At 44.0% G+C, this 26,207-nt stretch overlaps 1 protein-coding gene across 3 annotated transcripts in view; it reads left to right on the forward strand.

Moving 5' to 3' along the window:
• The window catches only part of PCTP (phosphatidylcholine transfer protein), a 43,168-nt gene that overhangs the window by 8,772 nt on the left and 8,189 nt on the right, over positions 1–26,207 (forward strand). The window contains exons 1-2 of one of the 3 annotated variants that reach the window (XM_066614050.1): positions 9,849–9,919; positions 20,082–20,199. In XM_066614050.1, the coding sequence (XP_066470147.1) occupies positions 20,157–20,199 (43 nt within the window). In that variant the 5' untranslated portion in view covers positions 9,849–9,919; positions 20,082–20,156. Of the gene's footprint in view, positions 1–9,848; positions 9,920–10,420; positions 10,599–20,081; positions 20,200–26,207 lie in introns of those variants that run through there. The other 2 variants (XM_066614048.1, XM_066614049.1) reach the window with 2 other exon arrangements.

Genomic DNA, 26,207 nt, shown 5'->3' on the forward strand with positions numbered 1-26,207 from the left:
CACAAGCAGTGGTACGTATACCACCAGTGGTACTTGAAGTGGTGTCTGGTGGTACTTGTAGGACCCCTGGACACTTGCCACCTGGCACTGAGACCTAGAATGCGACTCAACAAACTGGTAGGAGGCTCGGTGGGCAGAGCTCCAAAGCATGCTTTTCCATGCTCAGTAAAGCCCTTCCATCCACCCTGAGCCTCTTAGTGGTGTTTGTCATGTTTTATCTGGCCTCCCAACCCAGAAGTAATTGGTGATGATGTCATTGCCAGTTACTTCTGGTGGTACTTCAAATAGATGGACCATGTGAAGTGGTAAGGTAGAGGACAAAGCTTGTGAATAGGACACAAGAGTTTTCAATCATGTATTTATCACAGTCACATTTTAAATATTTAGCTGTGCACGATAAACATCTTGCACACCTAAACGTGGTAATCTGTGATACCAGATTACCAGATCTGTGATTGCAGATCTCAACTGCAATACCAGGAGGTAACTGCAGCATTAAAAACAAGTGTGCTCCACTGTTGTACCCTTTTAAAAGTATATTCATCACTATGCCTGAGACTCCTGGTGAGACTTGGGCTCCTTGGCATGCATGCTAGGAAGTGTCACACTTCATGTTGTTTTTCTTTGGGAAAGCTGGTATACTGATACGTACTAATTGTAGCAAACTGAAGTGCTGCATGAAGCAGGGAGCAGCTTTGGGCCATTTCCCACATGACACGGTTCTAAACTCAGTTTTGCAATGGTGTACTCTTTGACAGGGAGCTGCAATCAATCCTGGCAGGCAGATGAATGTGCCAGAATGATACACATGTTTGCAAATACAGTACACTTTTGTTCTGTACTCACTATATTTTTAGGCATATTCTTTAGTGTACAATCTTTGAAGTGTCCTAAAAAAAATTAGAAAACTGTAATAAGAGGAAACCAGAATTACCCCCCCCCCCCCAATAGACAGTATACACACAGTGGCTCCCAAATGTTTTAGTACACTTTCTTAAACAACACTGTCAGTACCCATCAGGGAGCCACTCTCTTAAACAACACTCTATCAGGACCCACCTAGGTTTACTAGACCTTTTAGAAAGGAGATCTAGAAAGAAACAATATTTTATTTATAAATAATAATAGAAAAAAGACTCTCAGGGCCCAATCCAGACCCACACTTGGGCTGATGCAAGTCCCTTGCCACTCCAAGGGGAGATAGGCTGACATACATCCCCATGGCAACGCGGGTCCCGGCAAAAGGTTGAGTTGTGTTGCCCAAGCTCAGCCAAGGCAGGGGTGGGGGTGGGGGGTGTTGGGAGGGCGGGAAGGAGGTGGGAGGGAGGTGTTTTGGGGTGGGGGAGGTGAGTGGCGGGCATTTCTGGGTTATACTGGATCCTGGTTATCCGGTTATGCTGGATCCTGACCCCATTCCTGGGCATTATGGCATGGCTCCAAGCTGCGTGGATCTGTGCCACCTCTTCAGGTTTCAAATTAATGTATAGACTACATTAACATTACAATAAATAAGTGCCAAGAGCTCATCACTCATCAGTAGTAGTTTTTGTACTCATTGTCCAGAATGCTGCCATGAGTGAATTTGTTTCTTACTGAACAATTCTTAGACTACTGCCTTCATGTTGTTTCCCCTTTGATCTTTATAAGCAAAATTGCTAGCTAACTAGGGCTGCAATCCTATATGCCCTTTCCTGGGAGGAAGCTTCATTTAACACAATGAGACTTACTTCTCATAGTAAGAAGTCATAGACAGACATAGGCTTGTGCTCTTACAGTGCAATCCTATGTATATTTACACAGAAGTAACTCTCACTTTGTTCAGTGGGGCTTACTCCCAGGATTTCATAGGATTTCAGCCTTATTTTTTTAAAACAAACATTGAATATTGGGGGGGGGGGGGGTGTGGTGCAATCCTGGCAGGGCTTCCTCATGCCCAACTCTCCTATCTATGATCTCTGCCTAAGGGCCCAATCCTATCCAACTTTCTAGTCCTGGTGTAGCCACAATGCAGCCCCGTGATAAGGAAACACATGTTCCCATACCTTAAGAAGGTACCAGTGACTGCCACTCCACCACAGGATGCAACGCCCACCCCACTGGCACAACTGCACCAGCACTAGAAAATTGGATAGGATTGGGCCCTGAGGCTGAATATGGGGCTAGGTGGATTTTTATTCTGACCCACCAGCATGGCAATTCTTGTGATTGCTCGTGTGCTCTGCACAGCAACAAATCAAAAGGGATGTTTTGATATGCCATGATCAGTGTTGCCTCCAGGATTTTGGAGAATTTGGGGCTAAAGCTTTGAAAGAATACACCTGCGTTGCATATAGAGGGTCCTGGGCTTAAGCCCCAGTTTCTCCACTGAAAAGGATCTCTGGAAAGAAGGATGGAAAAGGCCTTTCTATCTGCCCAAGATCTGGGAGAAGATACTGGCAGCTGGAGTAGATAGTAGTTCACTGAGTAGACAGACTGTAAAGCCCTGTGCAGACTGTGCTGCCCCCACTACAGAGTCCACCTCAAGTGTACACCTCAAAAGCCCACCCCTGCACTGAAACAATTCTAAGCCCCACTTCCCATGGGGAAGATTTTTGTCTATGGTAACCATTTTTCTATGGTTATAAATTCTATATCCAGAGTGAGATCTAGTGATGAGTAATATGGGGATAAGAATACTAAGGCCCAATCCTATCTAACTTTCCAGCACCAATGCATCTGCAATGTAGCCCTGAGGTAAGATAACTTTGTAACTGGCCCCCTCCACAGGTTGCAGCACACACCCCATTGGCATGGCTGAATCAGTACTGGAAAGTTGGATAGGATTGCGATTTGATCCTTACACGGTTGTAAGGATCACAGCAAGATAATTCAAATGAAGTTACTTGAACACTTGCAAATGCTTCACAAAGTCTGTCAGGGGTGTCAAATTCATTTCATACAGCATGCAGAATAGCATTCATGATGCCTGCTGAGGGCCAGAAGTGATGTCATTAGACAGGAAGAGATGTCATTAAACAGGTTATAACCAAAAATAAGCACTTTTTCTCCCTTGGGAACTCATTAGCTGCAAATGACAGAAGAGAAAGTATGCAAATCTTGATCATATTTCAAGATATGAGCGTGCCCAATTTTCATGTTGGCTGCCCTTTCAACAGTACCATCTCAGTTCTGCTCAGCAGCTAAGAGCCTGAGGGCCAGATAAAAAGCTTCTGAAGGCCACATCCAGCCCCTGGGCCTTATGTTTGACACCCCTGATTACTGTATTAATGTATTGCTGTATTATTATTATTCCTAGCAGAGCTAGACCTGTATGCTGTGATTTCTAGTGTAGTGGATCCAAATCAGATTGATTTCAGCCCCGTGGCAGCAGCTGGACCCGGGTGCAGGGTGAGATGGATCACGACTTCTTGGCAGAGCCTCCTGAGACATCTCCTCCCCAAATGGCTGAGCCAGCCCTCATTGCAACACACTTTCGAAAGGGAGGCGTTTGCTCTTCTATACCACTGAGAGCTGGGAAACTCCCAGCAGGGGAAGAGGCAGAATAAAAACGTTGGTGGAAAAGCAAGGAGCAAGTCTTGATTTCTCAAGACATTGTTTGCCAGATCTAATAAAGCCCATGCTTGGATTTAATAAAATAATAGAAACCCTTCTTATTAAGAAAACAGGGTCCTTTTTTCTGGAGAAGGAACAACTCCAAGGAAAGGGTGTAACTTTTCATAATTAGGATTTATTTTGAGTCACTGTGCTTTGTGAGAATGCCAAAAGACTCTTTGAAACCCCAGATGTTTTCTAGTCACTCAACCATAACAAGAGTGGAACCAATGTAGCTGACAGTGGATTCAGACAACAACCTAGAAAGGATGTTTTAATTAGTTCGATCAAATAACATCTTCTTTGAAAAATATGTCTAGATTAGTCCCATTTACTATAACTGTTAAAAGAATATACATAGTAGCTTGTTAAAAGTACAGGTCTGTAACATTTCCCCAAATGCAGTCACATACCATGGTAGCATCAAGTCTAATATATTAAAAATAAAACATTGAAATGAATGGGACCCACCTGAAATTGGCTTGTGACCCACCTAGTGGGTCCTGACCCACAGTTTGAGAAACACTGTGTTATGGATTTCAGAAAGAGGATTTGATAAGGCAGGGTGGAGTAGGAGAAGCTGAGTGTTCTGGAAAAGGGGACAGGAGAGAGAAAGACAGGGAGAAAGAGTGACCATGTCTGTACAGATCTCCCTCTTTGATAGAATGGTGGCAGAGGAAGAAGAATAGATTTTAAATAAGAGCCTCAGAATTTGGTTAAACTAAGAGCTCACAATGGAGCCTGGAAGCAGATATTTTTTTCTCCAGAATATGGTGCTGTAATAAATATACTGTTGTATATACTATGTATATTCTTTTAACAATTTTAACAAATTGGTAGCCAGAGCTACCTTCCTGCTTAGAATAAATGTGAATCGTGTCACGTATTTGTTCTAAGCAGGAAGGTAGCTCTGGCTACCAATTTGTTTCGGGGCCCAATTCAAGGTGCTGGTTTTGACCTACAAAGCCCTATATGGCCTGGGAACAGGGTACCTTCAGAATCTCCTACTCCCGTACAGTCCAGCTTGTCCCCTTCTAAGAGTTCCATTGCCATCCATAGTAAAGGGGATGGTGGCCAGAAACAGGGCCTTCTCTGTTGTAGCACCATATCTCGGGAACAATGCTTCCAGAGAACCTATGATCAAATACCTCTGTGAAGCAGTTCTGATAAGACATAAAACATTTCTGTTTCAGCTAGCTTTTGAGGGGGAAGGATAGGAGCTTGAGGGCCCAATCCTATCCAATTTTCCAGCACCAGTGCAGCCACAATGCAACCCCAAGGTAAGGGAACAAATGTTCCCATACCTTAAGGAGGCCTCTGGGACTGCCTCCCCACCACAGGATGCAGTGCATGCCCCATTGGCATGGCTGCACCGGCATTGGAAAATTGGATAGGATTGGGCCCTCAGCCATTTCTGCCCAGTGTTGCATATATGAAACAGGGATCACATTTGTACACCTGTGAGTTGGGCAGAAATGGGTCGATATTGTGTTGTACAAAGTATTTTATATTGTTATGCATTTTATAATTTATAGATGTATTGTAATGTAAACCACCTTGGGTGCTCTATGGGGAGAAAGACGGGATATAAATCAAATAAAGTACATTTCTTTTATGGTTGCCAATTCTGACTAAAGTAATTCTTGAAGATCTTTTTTCCCCCCAACATGATATAATATTGGAACTGTCTGCAGGCTCTGTTAAAATCTCCAGGATTGTTTTCAGTAGAAATTTGGAGATAGACACTGATTCCTAAACACACCAAACCAATTCTGCAGGACTGACAACCCTAATTTGTTTACATGTGCTGTTTTGAACTGTACAAGAGAATACTAATTAAATCTTTCTGCTTCTTCTCCAGACCTCATTTATATATCCCCTCCTCCCTACTATTGCTGCCAGTCTTTGGCTTTAGAGAAAAGTGCTGTAAGCAGGAAATGGAGGTTGTTGTCTTTAGAAATATTTCTTTCAGCTTTGAAAGAAACTACTAGTTAGTGGAAGTGCCCACAATGATAGTGTAAGACTGTATACGAGCAGAACATTTGAGTAGTGGAGCCAATCTGGAAACATACTCACTGTACTCTGGTCAAAGGAACAGTGTTCTTTCGGGGGTCAAGCTCAGGGACAAACTGTTTTGCTAGCTTACAGCAGAAGCCAGTTATGCATAGCACTGACTGGCTGGTGCTTGTGTATCATGAACTCACCTCCTGCTCTTTGGAGCTGTTTTACTGCTTTTCGAGGAGAGTTTTGTTAAAAATGGTGATGAATAAATATTTAACAGAAGAAAAGCATGTACGGTGCTGTTAAAAATGAAAAGTATTAGAGTGGTTTCCATTTCTCATTATAGCCCCTTCTACCCTTTAATGAAAAGTGACCCAGGACACTGACTCTGTGCCGTGTTCTTAGGTACAGCACAAGGTAGAGGTAAAGAAATCAGGAAGACACTGGCTCAGTGTTGGTTCATCTGTGAGACTAGGTGATACAGGTTGCATCAGCTGCGGATTGTGGGGGGCAAGAGGGCAGCGGATTCAGGGTGCTCTTCACTGAGAGTCTCCTGCCTTCACCTCCTTCCAACCTATTGCAGATGTGATCCACAATGAACAGCTTTCCACCTGCTCAAAGTGAGTGGAAAGCAGATCATCTGCCTCTTTACCTTGCTCCTGCTCAAATACGAAAGTGCAGGACTTCTGGTTTCATTTACTGGGATTGTGTGAATGAAGGAGCTCCTACATTCGTGCTGCCCCTTTAAATCAAACCAGCACACTTCTGCATTTTTTTTGAGCAGAGGTTGCAGCAGCAGATCCCTGGTGGCTGCACCACCCTTACATAAGCTAACTAGTGTGGCATTTACAGAAGGTTTTTGGATCCACCCTAGTCCAAAAATCCTGTTAAAATTTTGAACACTGTTATGAGAAAGACTGGGATTTGAGTACACAGGCCAACACACATTTTGCTTCCTTAGACATTACACCAATTGCTGGGTATATTTGGGGTGCTGATTCCAAAAATGGCATCCATTTTGCCCTATCACGTCTAGTTTTGGAGATATAGTATAGCTTCTTTAGTGAATGGTTCAAGCAAGCTTCCTCATGAGGAAGCTTGGCACCATGGCACCATATCAAACCATCATAAAGTTTGGGAAAAACTTTTCTGACCCTCAATTTTGTAGGCCTGTGTTATCTGAATGAACACAGGCACTAGAGCTGGGCCCTGAGGCAATGCTTAGTTTGCCTGAAATTGACAAAAGAGAGTTAACATTAATGGCCCAAGAAGCTCTTTGAATGGGAACATCCACCAGAACCCTCCAGGAGGGGCCAAGGAATTAGGTGAGTTTTCCCCTCCTCCCTCTCTTGGGAATGAGTGAAGATAAAGGCTGCATGTCAGCAGGCAGATTCAGAAAGAGGCAGAGAGCTAGGATTTGCTCTGGCAGAGACTGTAATGGAAACTAAGAGGAAGAGCTTGCACCTACCACATGTAGTGTACAACATGCACATGGCTGATGCTGCTTGCAGGAACATGATGCAACTGACTCCATCCAATGGCTCAAACCTTTTTATTTGTAGATCAAGTTCAAAGGCACTGTAAGCCTCCAGTGCTTTCTCCTCCAAAAGAAGCATGATCCCAGATTGCCTTGCAGCTCCTGGAACTTTTCTCCTAAGTGGGATACGAGCTCATAATATATTTTATGACATATAATGTTACTGCAGTTTACAGCCTACAAAAGCCCAAGATCTCTTTTTTTTCCCTTCTTGGATGAATTGCTGTGGAAGCATGGACTTACATTTTTTAAAGTACAGTTAGGACAGCTTTTAGATGCTCATCTCTCTTATTCCATGTGGGTTCCTTCAAGGGGAGCTGTGGAATGGTGAAGCGACAGCAATTTCAGCCCCATGTGAGCAACATAATCATGCAGAGCACGCACTGTAAAGCCACAGACAAAGCAGGGCAGTCACAATTTCTGTCTTTGTAAGAAGCCCTTTCAAACAAAATTGCAAGATAAATGAGAGGACGTTTTCCATCCAAGATCATTACAAGGCAATTCTTTGTGCAGTTTAGCTTCAAGTCCAAGCTCAGAAGCTGAATCCAACTCCAACTCCAAGCTATATAAATGTGATATACAAGTGACATGCTGTTATTTCCTCTCCTTCCCAAAAGATTCATTCCAAAAGCATTTTGGCAGGTTTTATTTTTAATTCTTATAGCCAATAAAGTACTGTGAATCTAATGTGAATCTACTGTGAATCTACCACTACTTTACACATGGTGAATAATGGACAAAGTAAAACGTAAGACAAAATGAACCATGCAATGCAAACCAGGTGCCCTTTGGGAGCATTTCAGTTCCTGACACCATAGCATTTTTCTCCTGTGAAAATCAAAACAAACCTGTCCTAAGGTTTACTGCACAACACGCTCAAACTGGGTGGATCACCCCTTTTTCTATGGACTAGGCAGAACGATTTATTTTCAAGTGGCCAGACCACTTCTCTCTTCAAGACCTGGAAGGAATCCAGCTGGAAGGAGGAGTTCTATGAAAGACTAGAACTATTCAATTGTAAAAATCCCTATGGGGGTTTAGAACAGCCTGCCTATGTAAACCGCCTTGGATTAAAAATCTGAGGAGAAATCTGAAGACCAAAGAAAGGCAGTATATAAACACCTGTATAAATAAATAAATAAAAACATCAAAAAGGTACCACTACAACTAAATTGCTATTACCATATAATTGAAAAAATAGCCTTGGAAACTCATTGAAGCCTAAGTAGTGTTCCCTATGAAGAAGAGGGTAGTACATTCCCATGTCTCCTGCACAGCGGATCTTATTTTCCACTCTTTTAATGGCAGTTTACTTACAGTGGCAATTGTAATTCATGATTGTGATTCTGAGTACAGATTATGGCAGTTACTCTGAATTAATCAATGGGGTTCAACATATATATGGTCCCAAAAGTAGGTGAAATACCCTGCTACATACGGTTACAGCAATCCAACAATGAGAGAAAATCCTCATAGACTTTTTCTTATTGTTACTTCAGATATGTCACTCTTCTGGGGCCAAAAGTCCTTGGCTCACATGAAAGCCAGGCCAGCATGCCTTGTATGGATGAAAGGAGCCAGTACAGAGGAATGTATTCTGCACATGCTCGAAGGCATCTCATTTTTAAAAACAAAGGCTGCAGTCTTCTATGCACTTTCCTGGGAGTAAGCCCCATTGCACACAATGAGACTTACTTCTGAGTAGACATGCATAGGCTTGAGCTGTAGTATTGCTACAGTATGTAGTACTGTATGTATGTAATAGCAGTATGTAGTACTGCTGAGATGTTTTGATGGGGGCTAATAATAGGATTACTAGATACAAATGGGAAGGGACAGAGTGCCTCTACCTTAAACTGTACAGAAAACTTTGGCAGGTGCAGCTCAACATGGAAGGGTTTAAAAAGCTGCACTTGTCAAAATTCCCTCTTCTATATAATGGTTAAAGGTATAGGTACTCTGTACCTGTTTGTATCTGGTAACCCTAGCTAATAATTTTGGCTCACATGAAAGCCAGACCGACATGCTTCCTACATATGGAGGTAAGGAGATAGCCCAGTTTTTCTCAACACTTGTCCTCAGCTGTATCACTTCACATGTTCTACCCATTCAAAGTACCACCAGAAGTAGCTAGAGATGACATCATCACCAGTTACTCCTGAATTGACTCGTGAATTGAAAGGCCAGTGACAGACATCAGTAGGAAGCTCAGAGTGGACAGAAGGGCTTTTTCCAGCCTGGAAAAGCAAGCTTTGGAGCTCTGCCCACAGAGCTGAGCCTCCTACCACTGTTTGTTGTGTCACGTTCCTGGTCTCACTGGTGGGTGGCAGGTGCCCAGGGGTCCTGTAAGTACCACCAGACACCACATCAAGTACCACTGGTGGTGCCAGGGACATGCAGTGGGTGGGGAGGCAGATGATGCACGGGGGTTGTGGGTGCCTCACACGGCAGTGGAGCTTTTCGAAGGTCTCCCATGGGGAGGCTCTGCCTCACCAGCCTACCCACCCAGTGCATGTGCCTGGGTGGTACCCGTACCGCTAGCTGATAAACACTGAGATAGCCCATAGGACTGCAATCTGCACATGCTCAGATGCAGTTTCTCAGTAAACCATCGTGTTTCTTACTCCTCCATAAGGGAAACATATGCAGCTCCCCCCCCCCCCTTTATCCTCTCCAGAGCCCTGTGAGGCTGAGAGAGGGCGATGGACCGTGGCCGGAAGAGAAATTTTCTCGGTCCTCCTTGGGAAGTGCGGCCACTCCAAGCCCAATCCTCTGCCTGTTTACTCAGAAGTAAGTCCCATTATAGCCAATGGACTTACTCCCAGGAAAGCGTGCAGGGCTGCAGCCTCCGTCCTCACGTGGCAAGAAGGCGGCTCACGTCGCAAAGGCGGCTGCGGCCAGGAGCGCGGAGGAGGCCCGGCCGCCGCCGCGGGCTCCCGAGGGTTCTGATGGAGGGGCGGGAGGCGGCAGAGAGCGAGCCGCGCTCGGGGCCCCGGGACGGCGGCAGGGCCAGGCGGCGGCGGCCTCCCCCTCGTGGCCCTCCCTGGCTGGGATGTCCCGCGCCGCCAGCACCAGCGCCGCCACCTCCAGCCACGTGCGGCAGGAGCAGCCCCGCAGCAGCGTCGCCGCCTCCAGCCACCGCCGGCTGGAGCAGCCGCGCAGCAGCCTCGCCGGCGCGGCCGTCCTTCGCCGGCTGGAGCAGCCCCGCGCCAGCGTGGCCGCCTCGCTCCCCCAGCGGCTGGAGCAGCCCCGCAGCAGCATCGCCGCCGCCTCCACGCCCCGCCGGCTGGAGCAGCCTTGCAGTAGCGTCGCCGCCGCAGCCTCCCCGCAGCCGCCGCGCGTGCTGTTCCCCGAGGAGCAGTTCTGGGCCGTGTGCCGCGACATGGGCAAGCCGAGGGCCACGGCCGGCAGCCCCTGGAAGCTCCTGACCGACAGCACGGGCGTCAGCGTCTACCGGCTCCTGGACGAGGTGCGGCCTCCGAGGCCTGCGCGGAGTGTGGAGGGACGCCGGTTGCCGTGGAGACAGCCAGGGGGCGGCCATGTTGTCGGAGTGGAGCTGTAGGGGGGGCCCTGGAGGCCCCAGCTGGGCGCTGGCAGGGCGACCAGGTGCGCGGAGGACCCGCGCCTTTGCCTCCAGCCACTGTGGACAGGAGGGGATGGTCAGCCCCATCCTGTGCGGTCTGTTCAGAAGGCAGTCCCATTAGAGTCAGTGGGACTTACTCCCAGGAAAGTGTGGACAGCATTGCAGCCGAGAACCCAATCCCATGCCTGCCTACTCAGAAGTAAGCCCCATGATGGTCAGTGGGGCTTACTCCCAGGAAAGTGTGGATAGGATGGGGCTGCAAGGCAGGTGCAGCTCAACGTGCAAGGATTAAAAAAGCTGCCAAAATCCCCTTTTCTATGCAGTGGTGAAAAGTAGCACTACTCAGGCCACAATCCTATCCTCACCTGGGAGTAAGCCCCATTGACTATAATGGGACTTAATTCTGAATAGGCATGCATAGGATTGGGTGCTCTGGCTGTCCCACTTTGTATCTGGTCCCCCTCTGAGCACCTCCCCCTCTTCCTCCTCCTCACCTCTTGCTTCCTCCTGCCAGAACATCCCAATCCTATCCACACTTTCCTGGGAGTAAGTGCCATTGACTCAAATGGGACTGACATCTGAGTAGACATGCATAGGATTGCGCTGTTACTCTCTCTTTTCCTCTCACTTCTTCACCAGCCTCACCAGGCCACAATAGACAGGGTGACCAGGCACAAAGTGGGGGAGGGCAGAGTGCCTCTACCTTGAGCCAGTGTACAGAAGAGGGAATTTGGTCAGATGCAGCTCAACCATGGAAAGGTTTAAAAAACTGTGCTTGCCAAAATTCCCTCTTCTATACTGGCTATACCCAGTGGCGAGAAGTAGAGGCACTGGGTCCTCCATCTGGTCACCCTGGGTAGGGAGAGAATGTTGTATGGTTCCCTTGGAGGAGGAGGTATATGCTACTCACCCTGCATTTCTTGGAAGAAAAATGGGATAAAAATGTCATACACAAGTCAGAAGAAGAGCCCTCCACCTTCCCCCCCCCCCCACAGGGTGACCAGATTCAATGGAGGACACAATGCCTCTACCTTTAACCTTGATATAAAAGAGGGAATGTTGGCAGGGGCAGCTTTTAAAACCCTTCCATGCTGAGCTGCCCCTGCCAACATTCCCTCTTCTATACCATGGTTAAAGGTAGAGGTACTCTTTCCTCCATTGCATCTATCTGGTCATGCTGTGCTGGGGGGGGGGGTGTCTTCTGACTTTACAACATTTTAATCCCACTTTTCCTCCAGGAAGTGCAGGGTGGGTGGCATACATGTCCTTCTCTAAGGGAACCTTACAACATTCTCTCCCTACTCAGGGTGACCAGATGGAGGACACAGTGCCTCTACCTTTAATCATGGTATGGAAGAGGAAATTTTGTCAGGTGCAGCTCAACATGGAAGGGTTTAAAAAGTGGCACCTGCCAAAAATTCCCTCTTCTATACCATGGATCAAGGTAGAGGCATTATGTCCTCCATTATCTGGTCACCCTGTTCTTACCCGGTACTGTCTTTCCAGCATCTTAGCCTGCATGAGATGGAGAGACAGACCTGGGAGTTGCATGGCTAAACTTACCAGTTACAAAGGGGGGCAGACAGAGTGCTTCTACCTTTAACCATTGTGTAGAATTTTGGCAGGTGCAGCTGAACATGGAAGGTTTAAAAAGCTGAACCTGCATCTGCCTCTTTTGTACAATGGGTAAAGGTATAAGCACTCTGTCCCCCCTTGTATCTGGTTGCCCTAGCTAAGCAGGCATTCATACCTGGGACTCCTTTGATAGTTGATTCAAAAACAGTTTTACTCCACATTTCCCACACACAACTGACGCAAAGCAGCTTATCATTTTCAAAACTTAAACCATTGTATGATGGGCCAAGTCCAGCACTGTAGGCACTACTACCTTTAGGTGAGTAGGAGACAGGGTTTTTTCAGTAAAAAAGTGGTGCCATGATCCCTTGATTTAATACTTCAGAGACAAGGGATGTTTTCTGCTCCATTAAAAACTAGTCATGCATTTTGTGCATGCTTTTCTACATTGACTTCAATGTGTTCAGATTTAACAGACACCTCCCCCCCCCTTTTTGTCCATTAAATTAAGGGCTCACTGTACGAGTCAAAACATTTCTGGCAAATAGTCTTTGTCTGCTCATGCTCCTTCTTTTTAATCTTGGAGATACTCAGTGTCCTGATTGGGTGACATTTGGTCATATCTCTTCAGAGAAACAGATATGAAATAGTCAGTGTCTTAAAGTAACTGAGCTCCTACAGAATGCCTGACTGCTGTACAACAGCAACTTGTAATAAGCTCTGCTGAATCAAACCAAAGGCCTTCTAGTCCAGCATTGTGTTTCCTACCAGTGACCAACTAGATGTGTCTGGGAAACCCTCAAACAGGATCTGAAGGCAGGTGCCTTTCCCTATTGTTTGTCCTTAGCATCTAATTTTCAGAGTACACGGCTTCTGAATGTGGTGTATCTAAATAGCTAGCATGGCTAATAGCTGCTGATAGACTGTCCTCCATTATATTACCCCTTCATTTATCCTCACACATTTCAGAGCACAGGTTCAGCAAGTACAGATTTTCCTGGCATGAAGATGCAGGGATAGGGGAAACTTTATGTGTCAAATTTCTGCTTGTTGTGCAGGAGCCTTGACAAGAAGAAACAAACCTTGAGCTATGGCAGAAAGGAGAGAGGTGGATGGATGGGTGGGTGAGCCATGGATTGTTTGTGTAGCCACCAAATGGGTTGGGTGATCTCCAGAGATCTGAGCGAGGACATGGATTATCCAAAGAGAAGCCACAAAATAGGGAGTGACAGTTCCTTCTATTATAGATGAAGAACTGGCAGGCCCATGGGTCAAATCTGACCACCCCCCACCCCAGTTACCTTTTGCCAGAGGCAAGACCTATGTGGTGAATGGTTTGTTTTAGGGGGGTGATGGTGGCTCATCATTCTTTTCCCCCTCCTCAAAGTGACCCTCTAGTAAAACTTTAGCTAGCTAGAGCTATTGACTGTGATGGAGTGACCTTTAAGTTGCTCTCTTTCCATTTCCCAGAAAAAATGAGAACAGTCTCATTTATTCCTAGTATAAATGAGACCTGACCCCCAGAGTCTTTTTGGATTTGAATTGCCAAGCATTATACTGTCATTAACTTGAGTATGAGGACCAGTGAGGTAACCCCATTTTTCATGGGCCTTCATCTGTGTATCTTCTCAGTCTGACAGTGTTCTGGTGGCCTCATTATCTTCCTGCTTTGATTAGAGTCTTCCGCTTGAGATGAGAGTGAGTGCTACCAGCTGGGTTATGTCTTGGTTGACTATAGGGGCTTACAATTGTTTTCTGTTTTTCTTGCTTCCACTCCTGTTCACTTAGGGAACGTCACTAGGACCTGTGTATATTTAAAACATATTTCAAGGTTTGGCTTTTTTACAGCATCCTTGGGTAGGATAGGGAGATGGGCAAGATGCCCAGAGTGTAACCACAAGCAGAGTTTTCTCCCTCCCTTCTCTGCTAAGCAGTTTGTGCCCTTGGAAACTGCAAGAGAAAAGTTCCATAGGCTTTTCCCCCCTGCTGCTTAGAGAATTGGGGAAGTGATATGAGCCTGGGAGGTAGCAGCCCCCAAAACATTTATTCCTCCATAACCCAAACTTTCAAAGAGTTGTTTTTGAACAAATTCTTCTGTACATCTGTGTCAGTTTCCTCCTTTTTGCCTTTAATTTCTCTTTGTGGACATTTATGCATCCAGGGAAAAAGAACCACAGAACATAGCTCTCTGTGTGCCTATCAGGAATTGCCAGTTGTAGTGATGTCCCAACTTTGGTGGTTAGTTGTAGGATAGGGTTGGGAATCACATGTCATGGAAACCAGTGGAATGGGGTAGGGAGTTACACTTGTGGGGTGCGGTAAGGAGACACATGTCGAGGGACACAGGAGATGCCTGCTGGTAACACAAATCCTACAACATAATGTGTGATTTCTCCCAGATGTGGACCTGGATCTAGGGTACGCTGAGCGCCTGATCTGGGTACCAGGAAAATAATTGTAGAGCCTGTGCAGAGTGTAACCCAGGGCTTAAGAACCTCAGACAGGATGTCAATGAGGATAGGAGTAGACATAAAATTGAGGGCCCTGGTGGTCAACAGAGTAGCTCAGACTCAGGGAAGTTGCAAGGAGAAGGATACAGGTGTGTGTTTCAACGCCCTCCCCTCCCCTCCCTTCAGTGTATCTGAGGGGCTGGACCTGAGAAGAAACATACAGAGCCAATGACATCTAGACCAGTGGTTCTCACACATTTAGCACTGGAACCCACTTTTTAGAAACACTGATATAGGATTGTGCTGTTTATTTGTTACTGTTTTAAGTGGGATGGTTTATCTTTTTGATTTTGTATTATGATTTGCAATCTTTTTTTATAAGCTTCCTTGATTGTATTATTATGCAAAAGGGTGGAGTAAAAGCTTTAGGGATAAATAAAATATAACTAAATCAGTTCATCAGATCAAGTTTTAATTACCTAATAGGTTTGATTGATTCATGTTTTTTTCCCCCATCTCCTGATAACTTTCCTTTTTCTCCCTTCCCTGATCCAAACTCAGCCTTCTAACTATGGCACCCCACTGATTCATTAGGTCTTGCCAAGTTGTGAGACTGTATTTCTGTAGGGTCTGATCTGCTTTAGAAACTTCTTGTAAAAATTACCAGTTTTTCAGGTTTTCACATGCTTATTACAGCACAAATACAAAAATTATGTGAAATTCTATGCATTTGGTTTAAGCCAGTAGACTGGGATCCCATGTCGGTGACCAAGCATAACCAGATGTAAGAGGTGGTGTTTTTTGTGTGTGTTTATTTTTTCTTGTAACTGAGGGCCCAGTCCTATTCAGCTTTCCAGCACTGATGCAGCCATGCCAAAGGGGTGCCTACTGCATTTGGTGGTGGTGGGAAGCAGTCACAGAGACTTCTCCAGGGTAAGGATACATTTGTGTCCTTAAAGCTGCATTGCGGCTGCATCAGTGCTGGAAAGTTGGATAGGATTGGGCCCTAAATGGGCTTCAGCTGAATACAGAACAATATAATGTCCATTAAGGCTGCAATCCTATGCCTATTTTCTTGAAAGTGAGCCCGATTGAACACAGTAGGACTTCTGGGAAGATGTATGGGAATTTATTGTTACAATTGTACTGTATAGTTGGGATGTCTATGAATTGTATGACAAGTCTCAAGACTTGGATAGAATGTAAACTAAGATATCCTAATTTCCTGAAGATATGTAAATGATACCTTATTTATAGAGGTGTTTGTTTCTGGTGAGTAAGATAAGATTACAGCCTAAGAGCCCAGTCCTAATGGGGCTACCTATCCTGTGGTAAAGCGGCACCAAAATGGCCACCCTTGTATTCCTTGGGGTCAAAGAGGCAGCAGGAGGTCTCCCAGGGTAAGCGAACAGTAGTCCCCTTATGCCGTGTCAGGTCCCAGCAGTCCCTATAGGACTACTCAGAGCGGTTGAGCTCTATTGCTCAAAGTAGCAATCCACACACCTTTGTGGGCAGAAGTAGCAGACTAGTATGAGATCTTTGGGAATGCTATGAAAGCAGATATGGCGTGGCACATTATATTTATCAAATTAGGGATGACAAAGCCTGATTTGGAAACCTTTGCCATATTTTTATCAGAAAGGACTGGCCCAGATCTGTGAGCTTGAAATGGATTTCACTCACATATGGCTCTGGTAAGTTTGAGGATAAATCTGTCTCCTTAGTGAAGATTTCAGACTGCTTCTGCTTTAAGATACGCAACTGGCCAACTCAGCAGGGCATTCTGCCTTGAATTCTGAAGCAGTGCTGATTTACTGGCCAAGGTTAAATAACTTGTGGGCTATTGGTCAGAAAATGAGTAAAGCAGCGGGCAGAGAAGACTGAAAGTGGAGTCTAATGCAGTCTAATGCCCATTTCTCCACCAATTCAAGTGCTATCAGAATTGGGTAATGTTTTGGTGGAATGCCTGAAGCTTCAGCTATTTCAGTGTTCTTCCTGTGATCTTCTTGGATAGATACAACCAAAATTTGAATCATTGTGGTTTGAAAGTAATGTATTTATCAGTTAACCTGGGAATGAGTGATAATGCTATCTAGGGCCCAATTCTATTCAATCTGAGCACCTGTGCTGAGCTCCACCATCATAAATGTGCCATAAAGCAGGTTTATGGCATCCTTGGGGAAAGGAATACTGGTGCTTTGCCCAGTGCCAGAAGGACGCCTCCTGGAGCAAGGTAAGAGCTCCAGGTGGTGGTGAGGGCTTTTGGGGTGGGGGGAGGCATTCTGAGTTGGGGGGAGGGAGGAATCAGCATGGGAGGGGGTTGGACCAGCAGAGCCCTGCTCCGTTGGATCCTATTCTCCATGTCAGGCTGAAAAGCCTGATATAGGTGTTTTCTTGTCTGTGCCAGCAAAATAGCCTGTAGAGGTGTGAGAAGCCTCATTGTGTGGCCTGGAGCTTTCCTTGGGGAAAGGGGTGAAACTTCTATGCCTAGAAGCTGTCAGAGATTTCCTGGGGACACACACACACGAAAGTACCCTTCCCCTGAGAAGACCTCTTGACAGCTTCCCAGCATCTGCAGGATACAAAGGTCGCTATTTTGGCACCCCTGTTCCTCCCCGTGCTGGGAAGCTTAGGATTGGACTGCTAGTCAGCAAATGTTTACACTGACTACAAACAATTTCACATGAGGGTTAAAAGCTTTTTTTTTTTTTTTTTGCTTAAGTCACTTTGTAATGTAGATGTAAAATCTTCATTGTTCAGAATCATTAAAATAAGAAATCTGTCAGTTTTTCTTCCTAGTTAAGAATGATTCATGTTTTCATGCAAGAGAGTTCAAAGCCAATTTAAGCCTCACAACTGCAATCTGAAATTCTGTTTCATCTTGTGGGGAGAAAATTTGCAGATGCTATGCTTTGCTCAGTTTGAAATGAAGCTAATGTTTGCATTTTTTAATATTTAGCAAAGCAAATGCTTTAGATGGAAGTCATTTGCAAGCTGCTAAAGTGTAACAGTGTAGTTTTGGCAAGTGGAATCAAGCCAGTAATTTGAAGTTATGCTCAATCATTTCAAGTTAGGAATGTTGGATTATACTGTTTTTGCAAATTGTGCTACTGGGGCTGCAGAGATATCACAAGCCATTACTATGAGAGCTACAAACCATTACTATGAGAGAACTGAAGTGGGTGTGTGTATGTGATGTAGAGCCAAATCCTATGCATGTTTACTCAGAAGTAAGTCCCATTAGAGTCAATGGGGCTTACTCCCAGGAAAGTGTGGATAGGATTGGGCTGGAAGTCCCTTAAATAAGGGGAGATAGTTTAAACTAAAAGACTTTTGGGAATCTTCTGAAGAGTGTAAAATTTCAGGAGTCACTCTTGAGTAATTGCAAATTTGATGTATCTTTGGAAAAAAGAATTAAGGAGGGTGTAGGCTTGGGTGGAGGCATGTGTCCATTGCCAGAATTAGTTTTCGAAATAGAATTGTAAAGAGGGGAAACATTTAATGCCTTATTACAAAATGCTCTATGAGTCATGCTGTATCTTCATTTTATGTTTCCTTTCTTATTTAAATGTTGGTTCATTAAGGCCCAAGCTAACAGTACTGAAGAATGAAGTGGTCTTTGTTGAACAGGCCTGTTCATGTTAATAGAGAGCACAGAATACAAAATTACATTTAATGACTATTTCTCCTTTCAGGAAAAGGAAAATTTTAGTGAAATAGTAGTTTAAATTTCATTCACATTATCCATTGTATGACAATTTCTCATTCTCCCAGTGAGAATGGTTGATTCTACTAATTAACCCCATCCTTGAAGTAATTATCTTCCTATAATTGCCATTGCTAACAATAGCTATTGTTATTGTTAATAGTAATAATGAAAGTTATTCTCTCAAAAAAAGTAACTGACACATGAGCCTCCCTGGACTCATTGGTGGTCCCTCTAAGGAGGAGTTCTAGGATTCTATGGGCAGCCCATTAATGAAATAGGTCTTAGGTGAAGTGGCCGTCTCAGGTGAAGTGGCCATATTTTGTTAGGGGCATCCCACGACATGCCCACCCTGTGCCTTCATCACCTGTCTGACATGGGCTCCAATCTTCTTGGCCCCTTACTGCCATCTCTGCGAGGGGACAGAAGTGGCTGCAGGGCAAGATGTATTACTGCCCACAGCAGCTGGGAGGCTAACATGACCCACCCACTCCTCCTTTGCAGCTGTACCCAGAACTCCGAGAATCTCATTGTGCCTGCTTGCAAAAACACACTTCTTCTTATGACCAAAACCCCTTCCCCCATTCATAAGGCTCCTCCTCCCTCTCCCAGAGACAAAAAATCAGGAAACATCCACTGTTCAATGAATAATTCAAGGGACAAGAAGAAGCACCTTCCTCCCCCGTGTTCTGGACATGTTCAGCACCCAGCTAGTTACTTCTTCAACCCTTAAACCCAAACAAAAAAATTAACCATTTCCCTCCACACCCAGCTCCTGTCTCTTCCTCTTGAAGGAATGTAACGTACCCTGCTGCTGATTGCTGCTGCTCATGCAGATCTGAATGCCTGGCTTCCCGATCACTGCCTGAGGTCTTTTGGGCAACACAGAAGCCGCGCAACATCAGAGTATGCAAGCAGCACCCTTGTGCCTTGTCTGGGTAACTTGAGTCATCCAAATCCATGGCACTTTCTGAGTCAGTACCCCCAGCCTTGCCTGAGTCTTTGACACATGTGGCTTGAGTCCACATGAGTCAGTGAAAAATGTGTGTTTTTGTGACTCTGACTCGAGTCACTTAACTTGAATTCCCATCCCTGATGGGTGAGGTCATGGTGCAAAATTCTAAGAAAGGGAAGATAGTTTAAGTTTAAATTTCTTAAGCTGCTTGTTTGAGTGTAGGATTAAAGTTCAATTTCACTTTCTTCATACTGTGGTTGAGGGTCTTTAGCAACAGATCGAAGCTTCCTGACTTCTGCTGTCCAATCTTGGTTAAGTAATTAGACTGAGGTAGAAGTAGGAGCAGCAACAGCAGCTTGTTTGCTGGAAGAACATTCAAATTCAGTAGAAGGTACATATTTATGCCCAAGTCAGATCAACTTTCAGATTGTGACATCTGTTGTAATCTTTTACACCTCACTTAAGTACATGGATTTTTTTACAAGAAATGTTAATAACAAGAAATGTTATTGGAAAAATGTGGTTACAGTTCTTGAGTGTTTCTTTTATAAACAGAATGAATATTGTTCATTACTCGTAGTTTTTAAATAAATTGGGAGTAATTTGCCTTCACAGCTTGTTTAAATATTTGAGTATTTCTGTTTCAATTCCTGTGTGTAATATGCTTGTGACTGTTTTTGCAGAAATCTGGACTATATGAGTATAAGGTATTTGGCGTTATTCATGGTTGCCCCCCAGACCGTTGTGCTGAGGTTTATATGGATTTACGCTACAGACCAAAGTGGGACCGATATGTTAAAGGTTAGTAAATATCTCAAGAGAGTCATTGGCAAAATTAAAATTTCAGCTTAATTGTTCAGTAGGCTTATGTTCAGCTTTTGCTTCTTCAGCTTTACTATTGCTACTTTTAAAAATGCTTTCTTTTCACATTTCAGGTGCTTGGCCCAATTTTTCAAATATGATTGGTAGACAAATTGGACCCCCCCCCCCCCCAAAAAGCACAATAGTCCACCAAAATCTCTTGTTTGTTGATGGAATTCTTGTGAAAGTATGCCTATTGATTTGAGCCTGATGCCTTGAAAAATTTACACTAAGCTATGTGTTAATTTCTGATTAGGCACTCCTTGTCTAAAAAACCAGCCTTATTTTATCCATCAACTGTATATGGAAAAACAGACATACTCACTTGAAGTTTCTCCTCCATTGATGTGATGTTCAGGAAGTGTCTTTTCTAGTGTTTGCAGCGTAATCTCTTATACTGTCCAGTGTTTCTAGAATGATGGACCATCTGTAGCTTTGAACTGTTCTGTATGTTTAAAGGGAATTGTCCAATTGACATATTTGGAAGCATTCCTAGTACAGGGAATGAAGTTGCTCCAGTGTACAATGTACATTGCAGACTCCCCTGAGAAATGTCTGCAGCCTTACTGAAATTCTTCTAATTTTCCTCAGCATTTGACACTTATTTTGTCTGAGTAGTAACTTCAGAATGTGTGTGTAATAATGCTTTAGGTTAAATTTAGTGACAGCTTTGGAATGTGAAAAACTGAGGGCCAAATCCTATCCAACTTTCCAGCACCAGTGCAGCTGTGCCAGTGGGGCATTCACTGTATCCTGAAGTAGGAGGGCAGCCACAGAGGCCTTTTCCAGGTAAGGGGATGTTTGTTCCCTTTCCTTGGGGCTGCATTGTAGCTGCATCAGCACTGGAAAGTTGGATAGGATGGAGCATGAGGCATGTAAAATCCTACTAGTTTAAAATTCTACTACAAGTTCTACTAAAACTCCCTTGACTTTCTTTGAAGTTCCTCCACTGTTAATAATAATAATAATAACTTTATTTTTACCCCGCCTTTCTCCCCGAAGGAACTCAAGGCGGCTTACGACAGGTTAAAACAGATTAAAAACATAATTTAAAAACAGATAAAAGCATATTAACACATATCATAAAAACAGTAGTCAGATAAAAAGTAGTAAAAAGGTAAAAAGAGCATAGAGCAGCAAGTCATAAAAGAATCAGGCCTGTAAAAAATTAAAAGATGTTGAAAAGATGTTAAAAAGGCCAAGAACTCAGAAGGCTTGTTTAAACAGAAGGGTCTTCAGCCTTCGCTGACAAGTCTCAAGAGAGGGAGCCATTCTTAAGTCAAGGGGAAGGGAATTCCATAGCGTTGGTGCCACTACTGAGAAGGTCCTATTTCTAGCCGCTGCCCCACGTACCTCCCTAGGCGGCGGCACTTGTAAAAAGGCCTTCTCTGATGACCTAAGAGGACAAGCTGGATTGTACGGAAGTAGGTGATCTCTAAGATACCCTGGCCCAGAGCAGTATAGGGCTTTAAAGGTCAAAACCAGCACTTGAATTGGGCCCGGAAACGAATGTTGTACCTGAGCACTGTTGTACCTGAGCAGAAACTTTCATAGTGATCTTGAATTTTTCCTTAGGTGTAATTAACTAGCAGCTGTGGTAGAGGCAAAACGCCTGGTCACCGTTTGTTGCCAGAGATATGATTACCATACTTAACCTAAACTTTGCAGCACTTGTTTGTCCCCCACTCCCAATTTTTTAAAAAAGGATTATTGATTTTCCCATATAAGTAATAATAGATTCATATCTATTTATATCTATAGAGGAGCCTAGAATTACTCCCTGCTTGAGAGTCTTAGGATGCAGGAAGTAAGCCCTATTGAACACAGTGGGACTTACTACTGAGTAGACATACATAGTATTGCACGGTTAGTCCTAAATTTGCTTCATGCAGAGCTATCCTGGAGAACATGTTTCAGATGGCATCAAGCATAGAGTAGACTGGCAATAGTGTCTCTGGTTCCAGAACAAGAAACCTTTCTCAAGACTTTAGGACATCATGACATGTAGTACCTATTGACATTAAATCATGTTGGAAAGCCATTTTTTGCAAATTGCACCCATGAAAACATATTTGAAGATTTCATTTTTTTCTGTTAAGCAAAGTAAGTTCCTTATGCAAGAGAATGCTAAAGAAGCAGTGATCTCCCTGTCTCAAATTGGTGAAGATTGCCAATTTATTATCCAGCTGTTACAGTCATCTTCCTATTTTTCTAAAGCTGCAGTTCTATTCACACTTACCTGGGAGTAAGTCCCCTTGAATTTAGTGAATTTAGTCCCCTTGAATTTTTTTTAATATCATTATTTTATTTATTTATTACAGATACAGGTGAGGAAAATGGGATAGACTTGGGGCTGGGACTACACAGGTTACACATGGGGGTATTGGCCGTGGATTACAACATGCATTGTTCCAATAAGGAAGTCAAAAATGACTAAAAAGAAAAATAGTCATCAATACAAAAGCTATCATATATTTGCCAGTATTTATCATGTATTTGCCAGTATAAAAATTAATGATTTATCTAGACAGTCAATGTTGTTTAACTAAAATTATCTATCCAGTCATAGAAAGGCTTCCAGTATCTTCTTACTCTACCTAAATCTCTCTCTTTCATTCTTTCTGTTAAAACCTCCATTTCTGCTATTTCATAAATTTTATCTATTAAATTTTCTCTAGTTGGAACGTCTGTAGATTTCCACTTTTGCACATACATTATTGAGACTTACTTTTGACATCACAGGATTGTACTATCAGTGAATTAAAAGCATTGCCTGCACTAATAATAATAATAAATAATAAACTTTATTTCTATCCCGCCCTTCTCCCTAGAGGGACCCAGGGCGGCTACGCTGTGACACACTACGCTGGGTCTACACATGCATTGGGTTATGCTAGGTAAAAACTGAATATATCTTGAGTAGTTTTGGTTTACACTAATTAGAGTACATCAGCTTGGCATCCTCTTCATGTTATGTCAAGTGCATCTTCTGCTTCTGTATGGATTTTACTAGGTCAGTGGTTCTCAAACTTGAGGGTCATGACCCACCAGGAGAACTGGAAGGAGGTCATTCCTCCTTAAGGGGAGTGGCCAAGAAATTGCACTACCGCTGTAAAAGAGGAGCTTTTTAACATACCTGGTGGAAGTAGCACCAGCTATCTGGATGGTGCAGGGGGCTTGCAGCCCTCTCTGTGGGCCACCCCACTGCTTGGAAAGGCTCTTTGCTGCAATTGTGACCCACTTCTGGGTTGCAATCACAAACGCAGAAGTGGTTTGTGATTGCAGCAAACAGCCTTTCTAAGCAGTGGGAGGCCCGCAGCTATAAGCCCCTGTGCTATCCAGATGGCCAGCACTGCCCCCCAGGTATGTTAAAAAGCCCCTCTTTCATGGCGGCAACATAATCACTGTGGTGCTGTTGCCGCCGCCCCCTCAAATACTTAAGGGTTCTCAATGTCTGAGTAGGACTTTGAAAACCACTGTTCTAGGTTGACTTGATTATACTTTGAAATGCATGGAGAAGGCCTTGTCATCATCATCTCCCTTGGCTTTCGACTATTGTGAGAGGAATAAGAGTAGATGCAGTATCCTGCCTTCAGATGACATTAAACTTGTGCAATCATGCCCCAGACACAAGGGGTGGGGAAGGAAATCCATATTCTCAACAAGACAGGGGTGAAAGGATGTGATTGTCTCCTGCCAGCGAGTCATATGTATGATTTGCTGGACTGTTCACACACATTTTGGCAGTATGATGAAATCAATCAAGGAATGTTTGCTCTGCTTAAAATTGCTTCAGTTATCAGTGCGACAGTGCCATGCTCAGTATAGGCATGCTATGTGCATTAGCTATAGTTCAGATGACATTTCAGGAGAGTGAATACTGATATCTTCTAGTTTATGTGCTCACTCAAAAGACTGATAGCCCAATCCTATCCCAATCCTCCTGTTGAGCTTTCCCCAGGAAAGGGGATGAAGTGGCTACTGCTGCATCCAGCAGCACTGCCAGGGCCACCAGAGGTCTCCTTGGGGGAAACCCCAAGCCCCACAGTGGGGCTTCTCAAGTCTGCACCGATTATTTTGCCGGTGCAGACCTGAGAGCCTCTGTGTTGGGCTTTGCAGCAGGGCTCCACTATTCCCACCCTCCTCCTGCACCGGTTCCTCCTCCCACCCTTCCCCCACCCTGGAGCACCTTATGCCCTCCCCAACAGACCTTACTCCATCCGAAGCTCTTCTTTTGCTCTGGGTGGCATCCATCCAGCGCTGGGCCCAGTGTCGATTGGCTCTCCCTGCATGGAAGGTTTATGGCACATTTACAACACACTGCAGGCAAATTATTTTAGCAACTCTGTGAGCAATAATTTAGATTTCAGTCTGTATAGGCAGGGTCTAAGCTCTGGTCACATGCAACAAGGCAAAATGATAAGCTCTAGAAAACAGCCACATGTACCTCGTAGGTGAAGCTCAAGAAGAGCCTTTCCCTTGTACGGGAGGGCTTGTCACTTTTTGACCCGAAATAGACAGTTGTTGGACAATCCGTGTTTCTTTCCAAAAAGTTATTTTTATTTAAGACAGATAATAATAAAGAGAATAGTAAGACACATTGATCAAAGCATATGATATGTCTTTGCCAGTAAAATGAACAGCTTTACAGATATCTCACATCTGAGATAAATCCAGCCTCACTTCCCGAGGTCCCTTCCTGTTCCCTGGTCAGTATTGAAAGGATGAACTGCGAGTTATAGGATGACCTTAGTGATAGTAATTTATGTTGCAGCATGTTATGGTATAGATTTCACCTCTTGTAAAGGAAATTGTCCACATAAGTTTAAAAGTTATCTCCTCTGTAATTTGAAGGAGTGCCTCCACGTTGTTTGTTAAATTGGACACGCTGAATGAGGCTCTCTCCTCAGCTTCCCTTGCAACTTTGACTGCCTTGCCACTTAAGATATAGAAAATGGAATAAGATGTCAAATGCCACTAAGTTAATACTCCAGTGACCTCTGGTGGAAAATGCAGTATCATATGGTGATACTGCATATAAAATAATGTGGAAAAGAGGATATTCCGGGGCAACAGCGTATGATGAGGCCCCTTCTTGTATTTCTGAAGCATAGATCAATGTTCTTGCAAGTCTATTAGCCGTAAAACAGTAACATGTAGCCATTCCTACATTACTTGGAAATGGTCACATGTGAAGTGGCCTTTATGATTTCCTTTTCTTTCTCTACAATCTGTCTGATAGAACTACTCATGAAATAGTTATTTTTTACTTGAAAAAGAAGATAACTTTTGAAACCATCTTCTTCTGTTCCATGTGAACCTTCCCAACTTGGAGGATCTGCACACAATGAGGCCATCTTTTTGAGAAGTGTTATGTACAAATGCTTTGTGTGGAGTCTTTTCAATAGTGATCTTGCATTAATGGAACACTCTCCCCAATCAGACCCAGCAGCAACCTCTCTCTCTATAGTTCTGAGCAGCTAGTTAAAATGTGCTTGTTCTCTCAAGCCCTTTAGATATTTGGCTACTGTCGCCTGAACTAAAATGAACCAATTGTATTGCAGTTAGTGTTGCAGTCTTTTCGAGTGCTGCTATTTTTTTAGAAAACATACTTGTACTGTATGTTTCTTTTTCACTTATTCTTTTAAAATTTGTACCCTGACTTCAGCTCGTTTATGAAGAGTGGCTAATCTTAACTAATAAATATTCATCATCATCATCATAAATTGATAAACATCTCTTCTGCTTTTAAAAACCTCCTTGTATAGTGTGACCTTAAAACCTAAATTAATTCCTAAGCTGGTATTGAAGATTTGGAAATACAGATCCCCACTAAATTATGAAAATTGACTCCTGCAACTATCAACCTTGTGGGTTCCAATGGATGTTGAGGAGATCTGGTAGCATGTTTTGCATTACTTAGTCTTAGACCTACAGCCCTTTGCATG

This window comes from Tiliqua scincoides, chromosome 2 (assembly GCF_035046505.1).
Source record: "Tiliqua scincoides isolate rTilSci1 chromosome 2, rTilSci1.hap2, whole genome shotgun sequence".
NCBI lineage: Eukaryota > Metazoa > Chordata > Lepidosauria > Squamata > Scincidae > Tiliqua > Tiliqua scincoides.